We start from the raw sequence: 18879 nt of genomic DNA on the forward strand, positions 1-18879 counted from the left end.
TCTTTATTGGAATATAGAGAACGCAGTTGCCTCCCGTCATAGAAATTATCAATATAAACCATGTATCAAGTCATCAATCATCGGCGGACTCTAACATGCTCGCCGCCTTGTCTATCTCATCAATATCATTCACAAACTGCAGGGCGATTGGGAGACCTGATTTTTGACCAATGTCCCTAAGACGCTTCATGATCCATTTGCGGGTGCGGCCTCTTGTGACTGGGGATTTTCCAACCGTGTATAAACACCACATTAGCAGATGCCCACCCGAAGCACTTGCATTGGCAGATGGATCGGAAGATAAATCGGCAGAAGTAGGAGGCTCAGTTGAGGACAACACAGCCCCCAAGGACTGCGGAACTGTGGCCAAAATATCGTCACCCAGAGTTTTGAGGGTTTGACATGTGGCTTCAAGGGTTGTCGCTATTTGCTTTCGGCGGGCCGGTGGGAGACCCGCAGTGAGGGCTTTCGACAAAAGGTGGAATTCAATCTCGCAGACAATGACTTGAAGGATTCGAGAATTGTTCCAAAGTCTTATAGCCCACGCGGATCTGTAGAGGTCATATCGAGAATTGTAAACGAGGTCTGGATCTCCACTGTAGTCTTCAATCGTTGTATACGGTTCTTGCGTCCTAAAATTACTAAGAACGGCTTGGAAGTCACGTTGGAGGACAGCAGATTCTTCCACGAAGTGTGCTAAAGTTGCACCATCTTTAATTGTGACCACCGTAACATCCGACAGAAGATTGACAGTCCGGGTGGCCAGCACTCCTAGTAGCCAAAAGCAACTGGAGTTGTCGGCCTGCTTGTTTGCCTCTTCTTGCAACTCAAGCATATCTCGCGGAAACGGTTCAAGGCGATGAACACAGGCAGCGCACATATCTGCACGCACTTGATTGAACATGGGAATAGAGGCTGGACTTGAGAATTGGCTCTTGCCACGTGAAACCACCAGCGCCACGGTTCCTTTTACATATTGGAACCATGTCTCAAAATTGCTCACATGCTCAAACAAGCCAAGAGAGATGACTGACATTAAGGTACTGTCCTTGATAGATTCGACAGAGGAACTGAGCGCTGCGTTCACTTTATCTATCGCTTCCCAGTACTTTGTGCGGGCCCGCTGGGACAATTCAGGCTGTTGAGTGGAGTTTGCCAGGGCTGCAAGACCCACTGCTGCCATGCTAGCCATTAAGGTCGGATTCTCGCCATCAGCGCTAAACACTGCCGGCACATAGTTCAGATACCCTCGAGAGGGAGAAAGACCACCAACGACGAAATGAAATAGGAAATAGTTGACGCCCACCTCGTCCGAGCTGAGGCTCAGAGGGCGGGATGGGGGCGATCTTTTCAATGTTTCCAAGCCGTCCGCCTTTGCCCAAGCTTCTTTGGAGCGATTAATTGTGTGGGTGGTTTGATCATGGAAGACCAGCTCCCATTCATCTCTATACCCTTGACATTCTTCGCGCGCACGAATGCACTGTCCACAATGGGGAAACTTCTGGTCACACTTTACAAAAATACTCAGTACTCAGCATTGAGTGAGCCCTATCCGACAACAGAATTGATTCCAAGCACTTACCCTTCGCTTGATAGAGCGGCAGTTGCCGCAATTTCTGGAAGCTCGTCCACCCGCTGGCATAACTATGACTCAAAAGGGAATACGAATAAGATGAAAATTGAGCACTTGGGAAGTTCTCTTGGCGGTTGGAAAAAAAAGGAAACAAGCTTTGGCATTGATGACTCTTTTTAAGGTACAAACTATGCGGCTGCTCCGTTGGGCTGAGGGCTGAGGGCTGAAGGCCAAGACTCAGCCGTTTGGCGCCAACCCTTTTTGCGCCAAGATCTGCAAATCATACAGCTGAACACATGAGAAGTGTCCAATAGGGCTGCCAAAACCGAAAATGCTGAATATTCCGAAGTGATGCGACATTCACTCAAATGGGCATTGCCTCTCCATTTCTTCGAGGTCAAGAATTTGTCATTGATTGCAGTATAGAGATGATGAATGGAGTATTTAATAATGAGCAACGGAGAGAAAGAACCTTGGGAAGAAGAGATGGAGAGAGCAGAAGAAATTGTCAAATACCGGGTCCAAATACCCGATCGGATACAGGGTAATTTACCCCGAATTACATACATAGGTACAATATGTGTATGTACTTCAATTGCCTTCTCCCTTAGCCTCCCCTCAATTCCATCCTTCAAACAGAAGACGAAACTCACGCGCCCATTGGTTTCGGCTCAGTATCTTCCTGGGAGACTGGAGTAAGCTTCACGAAGTCTTTTTCCAGAATGGCTGATATTCCCAAGGCCATGGTTATTCCCATGGCAATGATTTCCTCCAATACATCCATGCACAGATAGACCGTGGTATTCCCATTCAGTGCAAAGGAACTAAACGTTGTGTAATCGCTGAGCGCCGAGTAGACAAGGCGAACCGCCAACAACGGAGCAGAAAGTGCAATGGCCAAGAACAGCTTCTTTTGGAATCTCCGCAGAGAGAAGCTCAGCTCATAGAAAAGCCAAACACCGAGGAGAACAAAGATGACGAACACAGCCAGGAAAATTCCCATGGCTACTTTTGCGAGCTTGCTAGGGTGGTAAGTTCCATCCTTGCCGTTGGAAGAGTGGACTCCAGCGATACCGAGAATGAGGGCGATGATGGTGACCAGAGTCAACAATGCCATGGGCCTGGGCGGCATTCTTTTCTCCACATCACTATAAAAGACATATGTTAGTCTCTGATTAGCGCGATGAATACTTTCGCAATGGAAAACTCACATTTGTCTCAGCAGTCCGATAAAAGTTAGCAAAAGAGGTGCAATACCAATCAGTTGGCACACTGCCACAGCAACTTTTATGTTGTGGGAATCATTGCTGATTGTCAACAGCGAGGATATACTTCCAGCGATCCGGATGAGAGAAAGGGTGACGGCATACCGCCAAATCTTGCTGCCTTCCCTCCAACCTGTCCTCTTCCAGATGAAAATGGCAGCAACGAGAATGATGGGAAACACGATCAGCTGGAGGATAGCGATGCCGTTTCGATAGCCTACAGCAGCCATATCGCTTTCAATTAATGGTAGGACAAAGAAAAGGACGTCGTTAAGGTAATTTGAAGTTTGGTCGAGAATGCAAAACCGTTTGTTGAGTGGTTTTTGCGACACAGATATCTGGTATCCTTTATACTTCGAATCGTCCTTCAATTTGATATTGATTTAGCCTCGCAATCTTACTGCCGGCGTCATCGATCGTGATTAAATGTTCCTTGTTGACTGGTCTAGCATCTATATTACCCGAATAGGAATATTCTTGCAGATCCCAACGTGTCAATGGCTTGGGCCCCTAAGCCTTGCCAAGATTGGGGCCGAAATGATCTGATCCACCCAATTCAGCCGGGCCCGCTATTTTTGACTATATCTTAGCTATCTTCTGGCTACCTCCAGGGCCGATCCCCCTCGAGCCAACTAATCGTATCATACTACGGAATACAGAGTAGCGGTGATGTTCTTTACACTGCCCCACAGCATCGAAGATGCCTAATTCGGAGGAGCGCCCGAAATCTTGTTCTGCTTGTGCGTCCGGCATATCTCATGAACAAAGTCAATCATGTTGCGGGCTGCTGCTATGTCTTACCGGGGCAAGGAGATGGATCGATGCACAAAATACATAAAAACTACAAACAATGAGTGTCATAATGTACGCTACTGATATATGCCCACGTAGGGCAGTAGCCCTTAAGTATTAAGTTCATAGACTTGGCTTCAAACCGTGAACACGAACCATCGAATTTCAAGGTTGCTTTCAATCAATTGTAAAGAAATTTGGTATATTCTAGCCTGTAAACCCAAATTAGACAACCATAGACGCTACAATCAAAAACAACCACCAAGCAGCGAACATCATAGTCGTTGGAAAAATGATCGCAGCGCCATTGGTCGGCGTACCTGATGACTTGGCACTGCTACTGGAAGGTACTGCTGTGGCCGTAGCGTTGCTCGCGTCCACCATGGCATAAACCTGGGCCCAAAATTTGCATGCAGAGAAGTCAATAGTGCCAGGTGTACTCGAATTGCCGAATATCATTCCAGGCGTGTTCAGACCCTTTGGGGTAACTTTGAACGCCGGCCAAGAAATATCTCCAGTGGATGGCTTGGCACTCTCTGCCATTGCCGTCCACAAACTCATCATCTCCTTGCTGAGGTTCCATTCCAGTTGTGACCCAGTGCAAGTAGTGTTCTGGGTAGGAAAGTCGAAGTCAAGATTTCCAAAGACGTATGGAATTTCAGCGGTGTGAGCGGCGCCAAAGATTGATATTGCTGACTGAGGCATTGTATCCAGCCATGTGCAAGTAGAATTATGGGTGAATTCATAAATCCATGCCGACACGTTTTTTCGCGTAGCTTGCACTGCACTCTGGTAACCGGAACATTTGAACTCGGAATCTGTGATGACACTTGATATGGCGAAAAGTACAGCCAGCGAGGTTGACCCGTTGGTAGCAGACTCAAACAAAGACAAAGGATAATACTTTTGGATAATATGAGCAGCAGAGCCCCAGTTTCCGCGGAGAAAAGACGTATAATCAGCTGCTGTGAGGGCCGCGACAGCCTTCGTAGTGTCATATTTTGTAAGAGTATCCATCATGCCTTCTCTTTGATCTGATGATTTACGTGGTTAGATATAATCTCGAGCAGATATGAGTGAACATACTATATCCAAAGATTGTCGGAACCTGTATGCCACGGGTTGCTGGATTCTCACTGACAACAGTACCGTCCACATAAGGCCAAAAGTGGGGCGTGTTCCTATTGAGAACACCGAGACCATCCAGCGCTCCAAGTCCCGTGTGGAGCAGTCTATCAGAGTCGACTGCGCTCTGTAGATCGGCTGTTGTCTTGGACTGAAGACATGGTTTCTATCGGAGTTAATATACATTCAGAAGATAGGAAGCTTTTATACTCACATCACGAATGCTGCATCGAAGAGTTCGTGCATATGATGCGCCGGTTTGTTGAACTGTTGAATTGGTCAAAAGCGAAGGCAAGGCGATAGACTCTACAATAGCACTCTTGAATAGAGAAGGTGCTTGAGGAAGGGTGGCAACAGTGTACACGTCTGTCGCTCCGGCTGACTGGCCGGTGATAACCACCTTTTCCTAGATAACACATATGTGGTCAGATATCAATGCCATGGCTTGACTGTAATTCACATACCGGATCACCTCCGAAAGCAGAAATCTCCCTTTGAACCCAGTCTAGTCCAAGCAGAAGATCTTGAATCCCTTGGTTGCCATATATCCCTGCACTGTGCAGTGCCATGAAGCCGAGAGGCCCGAGTCGATAGTTGATGGAGACAAAAATTGAGCCTGCATCTGCAATGCTGCAGCCGTCGTAAAGGGAGTAGTCAATTCCACCACTCATGTCGGATCCACCGTATACCCAAATCCTAACAGGCAGCTTCGACGTTTTGGTGGCGTTGGCTGGAGTCCAAACGTTGAGGTAAAGGCTGAAGTGTCCATTGTGTTAGAAAAATACAGACGAGTTCAAAGTTTATGAAATCATTTACCAGTCCTCGGACTTCGTCCCTGGTGGTACCATGGCATCCCCAAACTGAATGCAGGTGGCGGCAGGGGCTGTTGCATTCAGTGCCCCATTAGCATATTTTCCACTGTATACTTTGGGAGGCTCAAAGCGAAGCTTTCCAACGGGAGGCTCAGCAAAAGGAACTCCTTTGTAGTAGACTGCATTTTTTCCATCTTTGCACTTTCCACCGTGGATGGTACCAGCGTCAATGGTGACCGAAGGAAATGCTAAGATTAAGGCCGGAAACGTCAACAGCAGCGTAGGTGAGAGCAGCTTCATGGCTACTGGTTTCAAGATTCTCCGGGTGAGTTAAAAAAAAAAGGGTGGTTATGATCTTGAAACTTCCCGGCAGACATCCCTCTTATATAGGGAAATTCCACGTCTCTTTCCTAGTTTCTTTTCTTTTCTGTTCTCCTTTTTATTTTGCTAGCAACCTGACATCATTTTTCCTGTGGCAGCCAATTACTGGCTAGCTTTAGATCTTGGCCCCGGAATGCAAAACAAATCTCCGGTTTGAGGGAACAGAAGATATACAACGTAGGTCTTTGGCCCCTAGGCTGACTGAATTCATGCAAATGAAATTTACAAAGATACAGCAGTCTCCATCGGAAGTGCCGTGAGAGGCTGAGAGAAAATCATTTGTTATTCCTCCGTGCGGAGTACCGATGAATTGATCACCATGATCTACAACAGTAGTTTACTTGTCCGAGTATCATGAGGTTGAAGAAAGAACTTGAAGCGGGTGTTCCCGATCCACATCGCTAGTCCCCTTTGAGGAACTGAGATGCAACACCAATCACAGCGCTTCTCTCGACTCCACGTTTTCCTGTGGGGCGGACCGGGGCCCCGTTCGTGTTGAAAGACAATTGACTACACAAGAACGAGTACGAGTAACCAGGCCATACGGGAGCACGGGTCGCCTAATCAGGCCTACAACGGGTGATACACAGGAATTAATGGAACAGTCCAAAGTTACTATGTAATATACTGTCAAATACAGTACTAAACCATCCGATCGGATACAGGGTTATTTAGGTAATTTACCCCGATTTTTATCAGATGGGTCCAGATAACCCTGTACCAGCTCTCAAGAAGTTCCAGCGTACTGCAACACTGGATGAGAGACTGGTACTCAAAACAAGCTCCATAGATTAACCGTAAGATGCCAAATCCGAGCTAGTCGTAGCAGTAGTAAGCACTACGCGCGTTTCAATGTTAGCCTTCGATTCGCCGATAAAATATCAAAAGAAAAAAAACTTACTCAGACGGACCCTTCCAGCCAACACATTTCCAGCAGTCAAAGAAGTGGGTAGGATCGTACTTCTTCTTTATCCGAAGCAACTCAGGATAATTCGACCCGAAAAAGGTCTCTTGCCATTCCGGCTCCAAGTAATGGCCTTCATTCAAATAGCACCCTCCACCAGGCGTCAAAAGTTTCAGTGGCTCGATAGTATCCAACCATGCCTCGAGCAGATTTGTCTCATTTCGGACGCCAAGTTCATGAGTCCATCCACCTGTCATGAGAGTATGCCAGAGAGCTGGGCGCCAGGCAGGATTGGCACTTGTCGCGTTGCCATTTTGGTGATTCACAGGCGTGGTCATGATGATTTGGGTGAGGGAACCACCCTTGGGGACCAGCTTATTGCTGAGCCGAACTCCTTGAAGGACGGCGTCGACTAGGTCTGCTACTTTGCGGGTGCTCTCAAATAATGAGCGCGGGATCAGTCGACCTGCAACAGCTTCAAAGATTCCGCCCGGTGTGTATTTGGCAGCGATCCCATTGGTAATCTGTAAGAATTCGGTATATTTGGGATATGTCGTGTAGGTGTTCTTGGTGACATGAATATCTTTTTGATTGGCTAAAAAGGAGGAAAATTCACTGGTCAGGGTTTTCAAAGCTGTTTCATTATTCGAAGGCAGGACAAGGTAAATTTCAGCTTTGTTTGGCCAGTAGTAAGCATGTCCTGAGATGTTGTTATGAGACCAGGTAGGTTGGTAGGTTGCGTGTTGCGTGAGAATCTGTTTCAATGCAGGGTAATTGGCAGTTTCATTCCCGTGTGTCGCGAAGTTGCCCTCGAACTGATACACGTTGATCTTGACCGCTGGGTGAAGTTGAAAGCGATAGCTTGTCAAAATGCCGAAGGAGCCTCCGCCTCCGCCTCGCATAGCCCAGAAGAGCTCGGGATCATTGCATTGATTGATTATTCGCAATTTGCTGTCTGCAGTTACGACCTCGAATTCGACCGCATTATCCACCATCAGACCATACTTGGGACCAAAGACGCCGTGGCCACCTCCTAGACCAAAGCCGCCAGCAAGGCCAACCGACCCTTCATTGCCACCGGTAACATCCATGTTGAACTTCGTGAAATAGTTGTAGACATCCGTCGCCTGAGCACCGGATTCTATCTCTGCGATATGTTGACCGTTCGAGGCAGGACAATTGGACGCAGTAAAGTCTTCGTGATACTTCATATTGTTCATATTGTGAGTCCAGATTGCAAGAGTGTCGGGACTAGTAGAGCGTCCAAAGTAGTCATGTCCTGTGTTCTTGATAGTGACCCGAAGATCATGCTTTCGGGCGAATTTCACAGCGGTAACAATATGGCTTGGTTCACTAGCATCGACATACAATGACGATAGTCGGCCAAGGTAGCAATTGACGGAAATGTCCTCAGCCGGATGCAAAGCATTCAGGGCACAGGTTTGGGACCGGCATGCTTCCCAGTTTAGTCCTGTTGCTGCGCCGTATACGTCGGTTCGTGCTTGGTTTGTTGAATAGTTCGATTTGACGATATCACAGGCTGCAGGGTCATAGTATTGAGAACTATAATAGCAGCTTGCGGCATAGGGGATCGTGCGGTGCAGGTTTCCGGACAGACTGCTGTTGAAACTCTCCCATTCTTTGTTCGATGGCCAACAAGATTGTCCAGCCTTACAATTGTACCCGGGGGACGTTGCTGATGTGGTGGAGATAAGGCCAAAGACCGCTAATGCAGATGCGGCGTTCACCAAAGAGGCAAACAATAGTTGTACCATGATTGAAAACTAGTCGTAGGAAAGGAAGGAATTTTTGTGGTTTCATAAGGTGCTAGCACAGGTGTCGGATTCAAATACTATTTATAGTTACCGGGTAGCCCATGAGATCGTAACAGCCCCCAATGTTGATATTTTCCCGGCCAGCACACCTGTAAACCAGGGACAGTTAATTTACCAAAATTATTTGAATCCTTCAATTCTAGCCTTATCCACCATGTAGCAGCACATTGTCCAGTGGGGTCCTTGCGTTTGTTCCTAGAGTAGCTTTCAAGCTAGTCCTATCAGGGTATATAGGATGCACTGCTATACATTCTAACAAAAACGATGACGGCAACGACGACTATTTTTACTCCAAGCGAGGTTGCAGCAGCCGTAGTAAATGCATACGCCTTTCGGGCATAACCGTTCAGCTTACTGTCGCCCCCGTCATTTAGTCGACTGTTCGAACAATGGCTGGCGTTCTCTGACTTGAATTGGACATATCCCCGGCTACTTGGGTAATCCCTCCCTAGTGATTTTGTACTTCTTCTTTGTACCACCGAGTCCGCTTAGACTGTGATATAATTTAAGTATCCTTACTGCCATAGAAAAGAACGCTAGGTTCGAATAGACAACAGGTAATACTTCCCAATATTCTGAGTTACTCCGTACTCAAAATGATATTCTCCTGCCGAAATCACGCCATTCTCTAATTATATGTATTGAGAACTAATTGAGATTGCATATGTTTTCAAAAAGGCGTTGATTGGTACTGCATTTTGCTTTCTAAAATAAGTTTAGTTCTATGGACCTCTCGTCAACCAATCCGACGCTCTCTCGTTCAGATCTATATAGATACTTTAAGTTTGTGGTTGAAAAAGTTGAGGTAGGGGGAAAAAGAAGCAATTTTTGCAAACTTATGAGGTATTAGATGACGATTCGAAGCAATGTTTATAGTTTCCCAGATAGTCCATTATGATAGGAACGGCCCCTGATGTTAATATCCCCCCCCCCCCCACCTATGAGTTGACCAGGTACTACTACCAAAAACTAGGGTCGCTTTACTTTGCACTAGATAGTTACTAATAATTATTAATTGCTTATAGTCCCGAGGTCAGATGAAAGAGCTGACAAATAGAAATACATGACTCTACAAGTGACAGAGAAAGTCGATGCTATGTAAGATAAAACAATACCAGATAAAAGCAGGAGAACGAGGAAAACAACGAAATACAATAAAAACCAGTCCGCGAGAAGGGTCTTCTTTGTATCAACTAAGTCACCATAGGTGGTGACCGTGGGGTATCATTCAGATTCATTGCAAACATCACATAAAAAGAGCGCGCCCAAAAAATTCATTGTCCCTTTTTTTTCATCTTTTCCATGTGTTCGCCTTGTGCGCCGAAATAGCAGATAATGTGTAATGGTAACCGAGAACGCCTTGGTGATGGTGCTTGATAAGGATAATTGTGGGTTGGGGGTGGATGAGGTATGTGAGATTATGTAGGTAGGAGGTGAGGGTGAAAAAGACCCGAAATTGAATGTATGAGATCGACAAGAAAAGGCGATGGTTCTGTAGCGATAGATAACTGGTCTTTGTGTTTAGAGAAACACCAAACCCGTTGCTTTGTCCTGTGGATTGAACTCGCCGTGAAGACCACCGTTCATGAGCTCAGCAACAATCTTTCTGCGGAGAAGTGTGATATGGCTTGGGCCAATGGCGGTTGGTTCAACCCCAATGGTAATTGCTTTGGCATTTGTTAGGAGGAAGACACCACAATCGCTCCCGTTGTCTTGCCGAGAAGAGATTGACGGCAGGACAGTCCACTCCTGATCGTTATATTTTGGCCCGAGCTCCCCACGAAGCCATTGCTTGATATTCTTCACTTGCCGAGGACCGCGGGATCCTAGGGAGTCGAAATACTCGATTGTTCGTTCTGCTGGTCGAATAACCATGAGGGTCCAATGGCTTGACTCATGTACAGGGATGAAGACTGTGTCGACATTAAGGAGTCCTTCGCCACCGATCTTAGCCCGCTTTGCCCAACGCTGAACGCCCTGGTATCCCTTATCGCGAAGTGTAGAGTAGAAAAATGTGTTGAAGGCGTGGAAGAGCGGCCGATCGCTAGGGCCGAGATTGCTATGCGATTGACGGAGGTATTGAACGAGTAAACCAAGGTAGGCATTGATGATCTCGTCGTTGAGCCAGGCCTCAGGGCGAATGCATGTGACGATATCCCGCTGGTACAGATCGTCTCCGGCTAATGATTTGGCAACGGCATTCCCTTGTCCACTCTGCATGGCGCGTTTAAGTTTGGCAAGCCACTCAGGCGAAATCAGACGTACGGGGTAACCCGGTGGGACCACTCTGGTAGGACGTTGGAGATCGCGCTCGCGGGCTAATCTTTCTCTCTCCCGCTTCTCGAATTCCGCCTCGTACCACGACGCAATGCGATTGGCAGGAATCGGCTTCCTGTTGGCGTAAAACAACTGTACAGCGGAAACGGGGCCATGGGGAATCCTTGCATCTAGTTGAGCTTGTTGATCCCACGGGTCATCAATGTCCATGAGATCATCTTCGACGGGCTTGGGGGCTTTAGTTGGTCTTGGCGATGGAATGCGCCTAGCGCTCGGAAGGGGAGGGGTGTATGGCGGTAATCGAGGGTGGAGATGTATGCCGAGATCCGTAACAAGTGCTGGTGTTGTGCGAGCATCTATGTCCATGAATTCCCACCCCTTCGGTGGGACATCTTCCTCCTCGATAGTCGGGCCTTGTGATACAACAAGGGTGGGGGATTCGGGAGGAGTTAACGGGAAGGCTCCTGGAATGGGCAACTGAGAAGTATCTAAGACTGGGTTGTAGTTTAGCATATGTGACTTGAACTTCCAAGGAGGGGCTGCCATACCATCGGGGGCGTCAAATGGAGGCTTTGAGGGCTCAAAGGGAATGGGAATCTTGGGCGAGGACTCCGTGGGCTTCACAGGAGAGGCGCTTCGCTTGCACCGAGGCCAGCGGAAGAAGCCCATGTTGATGCGAAACACAAAGTCACGTCGAAAGAGTGCGAGCAAGAAAGTCGAGAGCGATCTACTCGTCCGATGACGCGCTTTCAAGTAGATTGACAGTGGTTGAATGAACGTTGAGGATGTGAAAAGGGAGGAATGAGCAGGTAGATGAAGACAAGACTTCAAGATCCATCATTGGGCATGACTGGAATATGTACCCCGAAGCCAGAAGCCAGAATCGAAGGCAGATACTCCGCAATGGAAGAGAGGTATGGGAACAATATGAGCCGACGCGGTGCGGGTTCTCTCATCATTCTGCTGACTCATCACATATTCCCCCAGCCTCCATTGTTGTTGCGTTGACCTACATGGATCTACACATTGTCACTCTTTGTTGGCCTATCTTTTTGGATCTTTTGGACCTTTTTTGAGAGTTTCTTTGGATGTTATTCTTCAATTTTTACTAGATGTAGTTTTCTTTTATTCTAGTCTCATGTCCTTTGGTGTTTCATCTAATAATTGTCTTGTGGCGGACTCTATAAACAGCCATCACAATGCGACAACCTCAAAAAGAAAGTTGCGATTGGGCATCTTTACTTGATCGCTCTTTGTTCTTGCTTCTTTTATTGTCTTCCATGCCATGATGTGGATAGTCCCAACCTGTGTTTGAGCAGGATGTCTGACCAGATCGAAGAATGTAGCTATAGATATTGTTTTCAATGCTTATGTACATGGGCAACGTGAAGGATATTTCTAAGGTGCCATGTTCCAGCACAGCCCGCTGGGCTAGGAGCAGGCCGGGGAGGTGGTGGAGCTAAGAGAGAGGGACTGCAACGAATTGCACTTCTAGCAATACTTTCCCATCGTCGTTATCGGTTTCCAAGCCCGATTAGGTCGAATAACAAGGGTGCGACTTCGATGACCACCCATGGAATACCTAAAAGGAGCCTGATATCAGCAAATGTTGTGTCAAAATCCAAGGGTTTCACGTACCCGCATATACAACCAATTTCGTTATTACCTCCACGTCATACCGCACACGGGGCTTCTTGATCTGGGAGAAGACTTCTTTTTCCTCCCTCTCCCCAGCCTCGAAATCTATCGAAGGGAAAGGTGTTGTCGGCATGTCAGAATCCACATCCACCGCGGATGAACTGGGGCTGCCTCTTCCCATCATGCCTTCGTAATCGTCCAGTGATGCCGTCTTTCTCGGCCGCACGGGCGTTCCATTGGGCTTGAGTTGATCCTCTGCGACTGGGGAAGGACGATTGCTCCCAGACTGACTCTTTCTCGGCCGCACGGGCGTTCCATTGGGCTTGAGTTGATCCTCTGCGACTGGGGAAGGACGATTGCTCCCAGACTGACTCTCGCGTCGGCGCTTTTCCCGGTACGCCAGGGTCTCATACGCATCAGCTTCTGACTGAGGACCAATTGAAATGGCTCGGCGGCGAGGATGGCGCATTGTAGTAATGATGTCTGGGATGTCAGAGAAATTCGGAAGAACGTCGTGATCCTTTAGGTTATAGGGAATGGTAGTGTATTCACTAAGAGCATATTAGCGTAACGTCCACGAGCAGGAAGCACATTCAAACTAACGATGCGGTGGTGAAGAAACGTCGAGGGAGCAAAAGACCGAGCTTCTCCAGGGTCCGAAAGATAGGCGGTAGAATGCGCAACAGAGCTGGCTTGGTTACAGTTCTCCAAGCAAACACGCACAAAACGCCCACGACCAAACGAACAACAGTCTTAATCCAGCCCACAGTCTCGAGGTCGTAGGGAATTGACCCAGAAGGATAACCGACCCAGATATCGGCGAAGTGCCATGAAGACATATCCACGCCTAGCATAACTCCTGCGAATGCAACACTATCGTCGAAGCACGGGCAATCATCCGCCGGCTCCGGATGGACGCGGACGAGGAATATAATAAGAAGCCCCAGCAGGGAAATTTCCATCAACGACGCGGATAAAATGAATTCCTCAAAGGCAGGCCCATAATAAAATTGTACGAGGCCGATGGCCGCACCCATAGCACACCCAACAGTACAGTCCAGCATCCCATGCATTCCGCAATACAGTCGACCCAATACAATGGACACGACGTAGATATAGGTGATAGTCTGGAGTAAGAGGGTGACCTCTGCGCTGAGAGTTGATTCGGGTGAACCAAGTAGGGCCAAAGCATAGACCGCAACCGAGACAGCATTGGTTGAGTGTGTCGAAGGGAACCCATATTCCAGTGCCGCAGAGCCGGACATGGTGATTCGCTGAAGTGGGGGAGAGAGAGGCCGAGGAAGGCATAGCAGGTCCTTGAGGAAGCCGCTCCAAAAGACGCCCGATGCTAAGATGTGTACCAATCTATAGACAATCGTCGTCAGCTACAGAATTGAACCTACAATTTCAATTGCAAAAAGAAAACGTACCCACGACCCATACTGGGAGAACCACACCAGAAGAGGAAGGGCAAAAAGACCATGAAGAAGGTATGGGTGCCGAGGTTGGCCGTGAATGCGAAATACGAGTCGAGGGTTGGCGTGCGGACTTTCTCCTGCACCCAAGCCAAATATGGCGTCTCATATCGGATCAATGGGATGAGCTTTTGTCGCGGCCAGTACCGCCAGAGGGGTAATCGATTTGAATCTATGTCGCAAACGCGTGACGGTTAGCGGACGTCGCGATAAGCCAAGGGTGGACAAAAAAAAGAAACCACTCGCATACAGTGATTCAGACTCTTCAGTCCAGCATCGGGCTGGTCCTCTTTGCTGCCCATGATGTAGTGTTATCGATCCAGACAGTGTCGCAATCGGATGGATCCCATAGATGGACAGGCTGCTGCCTGCCGGTCCGTTTGAAGGGTTTAGGGTTATAGGGGTTTAGAACATAAGGAGCGAAATGAAGTTGGATTGAAGCAAATGATATAATGGGGAAACTCGAGGTTGGGGGTTATGCTCCGAAGTGGACGGGGGAGATCATCCGCGGCTCAAACCCCCCTACTGCCCGTGGGCCATGTGTGTGCTTAGTCAGTATACAAGGATGCCCAGGTGAGGTCCATCCATGTACAAAGTACATAACTATGTAGTATATACCTAGGTAAATTGTCGATTTTACTACTCTCTCATGATCCATACTTAGTTTTACTATGTAGTTTTACTATGTAGGTTCGAATTACATTTCAACTAGCCGATGATTTACGTGCCTATCGGAGAAACTACATGTAAAGCCGATATTAACCTAGTCCTATCTCAAGGCAGATTTCAATTGCCTTGTTATCTTTGTATGGTTTATAAACTCTTCTATGTTCATTTTACCTGTACAAACTATCAGCTCTTTCTCTCGCTCCAATATTGATATAGGATTGTAATTGACATCTCCTAGGAGAGAAAAAGATAAAGCCAAAAACTAAAGTTTTAATAATAATAAATAAAGTAAAATATTATTGTCAACTCGTATATTGAAGGCTTTTTAGCACCGGCATCGGTCTTCTCCGTCAAATAAAGAAGGCTAAAGATGACATGCAAAGTTAGCGTGGTCAAAGCCCATATGATTTTATATTTCATTTTGTGTTGGCTACTCGATTTTCAATTAGATACTCGGATTTACAACACTGCTCTAGATCTAAGCTTTATACAAGATACAGTAGATGTAGGTTATTATAACTAGCTCATACTAGAAAAGACATCAAGTGAGACCTCATATCTCCGGAAAGATCTACAAATCACATGACCCCATTGGGGTATACAGTATACAAAAAAAAAAGCTGTGCAGAGTGAGCTGAACAGTGGAGAACAAGAATATATTAGTGGAGTCGAGACCAAAACAGGATCTAGATAAACCAGTGAATGACAGGATACAGGATATAGAGGGCTTTGATCGTGGGAAGCGGAGCCCTGGCGTCATGGAGGCACGGCCGTTGCTATGGTAGCCCCGGTGTAAACACGGGTTTCACGGGTCTCACGGGTCTCGCCAGACCCTCTTGCTCTATCGATCCTCTAGATCTTTTTTAGATCTATCTTCTCCTCGTTTTCTTCACTCTTACCTCTCTCATTCCATACCGTTTCATCCTATCAACAGTCTCCCAACAAAAAAACCGTTTTCCCCTGTATCACATTACAAACGAGGCACATTCCAACCCCCTACCCCTACTCATCATGAGTGCTATGTACGAAGATCAATACTATGCAGCATCGCGCCGCCGCTCTCTCGCCACCCCTCCTCCATCTTTGACACCGCGTCACAGTCGTGCGCGCAGCGACAGCGTCCGAGTCAGCCACGGCACAGCCAGCACCAATACCAGTGTCTCCAGTGGACGGATGTCTGAGGCAACAAATATCACTCAGCCGCCCTCATTCTCAAAAAAGTTTGTAGTGGTGGGCGATGGCGGATGTGGCAAAACCTGTTTGTTGATCAGTTATTCACAAGGTTACTTCCCAGAGGTACGTTCGGCCTGCGAGGAAAAGACGTGTCCCTGGTGCTGATTATCGTCTAGAAATATGTCCCCACCGTCTTCGAGAACTATATCACCCAAACGACGCATCGGGCTTCTGGCAAGACCGTTGAATTAGCCCTCTGGGATACTGCTGGACAGGAGGAATATGACCGTTTGCGTCCACTGTCCTATCCCGAGACTGATCTTCTGTTTGTCTGCTTTGCTATCGATTGCCCCGCATCATTGGAGAATGTTGTTGACAAGGTGAGTTCTTAACTTGGAAATCTCTTTACTTTTTCCTGATTTGTCTAACATCTCTCTGTTCAGTGGTATCCCGAGGTTCTGCACTTCTGTCCCACCACCCCCATTATTCTCGTTGGCTTGAAGTCCGACTTACGCAATAAGCGAACCTGCATTGAACTCCTCAAGACACAAGGCCTGACACCCATCACACCAGAGCAAGGCGAAAATGTCGCCCAACGTATGGGAGCAACATACGCCGAATGCAGTAGTAAGGAGATGCGCGGTGTGGACGAGGTCTTCGCCAAGGCCGTTGACTCGGCCATCTCAATCGAAGAACAAGGTTGGACAGCTCAGCAACCGGCCAGCCGCAATAGCCGCAACAATCGCGCCAGTGCCATGCCTTCAGGAGGTGGAGGCCCCCGCCCCGGCAAGAAGATTAAGAAGCGCACTTGCAAGATTCTGTAGATTGATTCTACTCGATACCCTTTGATTTTCCTTTCTCTCTTGGCCGGACCACAAGCCTGGTTGCTTCGTCGGCTTGCTTGCCCGCTCGCCTGTGTATGTGACATGTCGCCGCAAGCTGGACAAAGCTAGACATGACTTTCCAAATCCTTCTCTGTTGTATCGATACGCTGCGCGGCCCTTACAATGATCTTGATTCTTTTTATTTTTGCTGGAGGCTGTTTCTTTTATTTCACGTTTGTTCCCTGCTTGTGTTCTTTTTTGGCCCTTTTCACGACCCTTGTCCCCCTTGTTCCGTTTGATGTCTCTCATGACCTCGGGTCTTTGCCGTTTTCCATTGGCATGCATGGGACTGGTGTTCTCAATTATGTTATCTGATATGTTCTGTTGGCGAAAGCGACGTCATATGTGTTACTGAATACATTTGACCTTTTGTGTTTATCAATGTCTTCCCCATAGGATTCGTATATCTTTTTTCCCAGGTAAATGTAACCCGAATTTTGAATGGTATCTAAGAAGAAAAAAAAAAGTAAAAGTAAAACAGCCCGACGCCGAGACCCGTCATGCAGACCAAAATGTAAACCATCACTGCATGACTGTCGAGTCACCCTCGTCGTTTTCACGCTTTACTCCCGACTTACTCGCATCACTCTCCCCACTAACCTTCCGCTTCCCATTGCCATTGCCAGCATCCTCGCCTTGTTCTTCAGGCCGCCCCATAAAGTTCTCAAACTGGGACCAGAGAGCTTCCACAGATCCAAATTCATTCCCCACCTAATAACACCATTAGCAGATGCGTTTTCCCTGTGCCGGTGCTGAAACTTACCGCAATCACACTCTCCAGATTCCGATTCAAACGGTTCATGTTTTGAAGTACTTGCTCCATGCCCTACTCGAATAAATTAACATCGGTTGCGGCGACTGATAAGGATTCCCGAGCGGGGAGTTTGTCAACATGGTACATACCACTGCGATCTCTCGGACAAGTTCCTCGCGCTGTTGCTCAAAGACTGTTGGGGATGCGGCGCGACCACCAGAGCCTGGTGTTTGTTGGAGCCAGGCCATTTTTTGGACTTCTGGGATTCTGGTAGGGCTAGATAAGGTGACAAGGAATGACACGACTTGGCACGTTCACGTTGCGCACAAAGACGCGACGGTTCGGGGTTTCGGGGAGCGTCGCGGAAGATTGCTTGGCGTTGGATGTTTGATTAAACGCGGGTTCTTGCAGGGGAATCTCCAATCCCAGGCACAGTCACAGGGTTGCTGCAGTTGTTATTTGGACAATTTGAGGTGATGGGGGAAGTTGATGTGGGGCAGATTTGATATTTGATAAGAGATCGACCTTCCATTGAAAAGCTTCAATTTAACAATTTCTCCTATTATATGCCATTACACTTTGAACTTGTGTAGGAATTATTGCAGATTCTAGTTTCTGTTTTGTTGATGTATGGAATGAAAATGGCATTTTACTTCTATCTATATGACTACCAAAAATATCACCCAACTCGTCTCTAAATCCTACGTGATTTGAACTGGAACACGATTCCATATTTACCCCAAATGTGTCCTGGTGTCCTGGCACTTGAAGATATGGGCATTATTTGATCCAGATACTCGATTGTTGGGTTTTCGATCCCGAGATACCCATTCATTCACCCTTGATTCCCTTTCGGATTGGAAACCTATTCATGAAGACCCCGCCATTATTTCAAGGAAGTGTACAGCTCTATGATTTCGTGGAGTGGACCTAGTAGATTATTATTCTGAGAAATAATAAAGTACCCACGCATTAAGAGGATGATATGCGTAGACCATGTCAATGCGAGCTCACAACCCTTGATGTGTTGCTTGCAAAGGTCTAGCGGAGGCCTGCCACTGCTCAGTTGTGATGATGCAGCGCGATATACCGCAAATATTCCTGTGGTTCAGAATCCAGTGAAGCGAGATAAAAGCCACCGATGGCCAGCAACCCATCTATCACATATTCATGGGGGATTGTCAAAATCTTTCATCTATCTCATCTCTGATCATCTCACGCGATGCAACCATGATGAGATAATGATAGAATGCCATATCTTGCAGCCTAGTGGGCTCGGGAAATACAGATCAGGAATTACCATTGCTGTGTTCCTGTGGTGC

General features: G+C 47.3%; 8 protein-coding genes across 8 annotated transcripts; 1 reads left to right on the forward strand and 7 right to left on the reverse strand.

Annotated features, from left to right (window-relative positions):
• Positions 1 to 73: 73 nt before the first annotated feature.
• On the reverse strand, positions 74 to 1642 carry N7455_001282 (Zn(II)2Cys6 transcription factor domain-containing protein; the record flags this gene model as incomplete). The annotated part of the gene is made up of 2 exons (XM_040952013.2): positions 74 to 1510; positions 1583 to 1642. 2 exons carry the CDS (start codon positions 1640 to 1642, stop codon positions 74 to 76), a joined length of 1497 nt encoding a protein of 498 aa, XP_040817757.2.
• Positions 1643 to 2222: 580 nt separating this feature from the next.
• Positions 2223 to 3068, reverse strand: N7455_001283 (uncharacterized protein; the record flags this gene model as incomplete). Its single annotated transcript, XM_040951214.2, has 2 exons — positions 2223 to 2721; positions 2785 to 3068. 2 exons carry the CDS (start codon positions 3066 to 3068, stop codon positions 2223 to 2225), a joined length of 783 nt encoding a protein of 260 aa, XP_040817541.2.
• Positions 3069 to 3855: 787 nt separating this feature from the next.
• N7455_001284 (uncharacterized protein) lies at positions 3856 to 5867 on the reverse strand (the record flags this gene model as incomplete). The annotated part of the gene is made up of 5 exons (XM_040951865.2): positions 3856 to 4664; positions 4717 to 4921; positions 4970 to 5161; positions 5220 to 5511; positions 5572 to 5867. 5 exons carry the CDS (start codon positions 5865 to 5867, stop codon positions 3856 to 3858), a joined length of 1794 nt encoding a protein of 597 aa, XP_040817828.2.
• A 978-nt stretch (positions 5868 to 6845) lies between these two features.
• N7455_001285 (uncharacterized protein) lies at positions 6846 to 8627 on the reverse strand (the record flags this gene model as incomplete). The annotated part of the gene is made up of 1 exon (XM_040951834.2): positions 6846 to 8627. One exon carries the CDS (start codon positions 8625 to 8627, stop codon positions 6846 to 6848), a length of 1782 nt encoding a protein of 593 aa, XP_040818077.2.
• Positions 8628 to 9886: 1259 nt separating this feature from the next.
• On the reverse strand, positions 9887 to 11864 carry N7455_001286 (SUMO protease ULP1). Its single transcript, XM_065603969.1, has 2 exons — positions 11513 to 11864; positions 9887 to 11458 (listed from the first exon to the last, which is right to left on the reverse strand). The coding sequence occupies exons 1-2, from the start codon at positions 11631 to 11633 to the stop codon at positions 10209 to 10211; spliced, it is 1371 nt and encodes a 456-aa protein (XP_065462460.1). The 5' UTR covers positions 11634 to 11864; the 3' UTR covers positions 9887 to 10208.
• Positions 11865 to 12478: 614 nt separating this feature from the next.
• On the reverse strand, positions 12479 to 14379 carry N7455_001287 (phosphatase PAP2 family protein; the record flags this gene model as incomplete). The annotated part of the gene is made up of 5 exons (XM_040951604.2): positions 12479 to 12546; positions 12603 to 13153; positions 13206 to 13967; positions 14033 to 14249; positions 14328 to 14379. 5 exons carry the CDS (start codon positions 14377 to 14379, stop codon positions 12479 to 12481), a joined length of 1650 nt encoding a protein of 549 aa, XP_040817649.2.
• A 1378-nt stretch (positions 14380 to 15757) lies between these two features.
• Positions 15758 to 16743, forward strand: N7455_001288 (Rho4-like protein; the record flags this gene model as incomplete). Its single annotated transcript, XM_040951595.2, has 3 exons — positions 15758 to 16042; positions 16096 to 16299; positions 16363 to 16743. The coding sequence occupies 3 exons, from the start codon at positions 15758 to 15760 to the stop codon at positions 16741 to 16743; spliced, it is 870 nt and encodes a 289-aa protein (XP_040818661.1).
• Positions 16744 to 17325: 582 nt separating this feature from the next.
• On the reverse strand, positions 17326 to 17805 carry N7455_001289 (DASH complex subunit DAD1; the record flags this gene model as incomplete). Its single annotated transcript, XM_040950928.2, has 3 exons — positions 17326 to 17514; positions 17567 to 17629; positions 17707 to 17805. The coding sequence occupies 3 exons, from the start codon at positions 17803 to 17805 to the stop codon at positions 17326 to 17328; spliced, it is 351 nt and encodes a 116-aa protein (XP_040818448.1).
• Positions 17806 to 18879: the final 1074 nt, after the last annotated feature.

This window comes from Penicillium solitum, assembly GCF_028829755.1.
Source record: "Penicillium solitum strain IBT 25940 chromosome Unknown utg000001l_segment0_segment0, whole genome shotgun sequence".
NCBI lineage: Eukaryota > Fungi > Ascomycota > Eurotiomycetes > Eurotiales > Aspergillaceae > Penicillium > Penicillium solitum.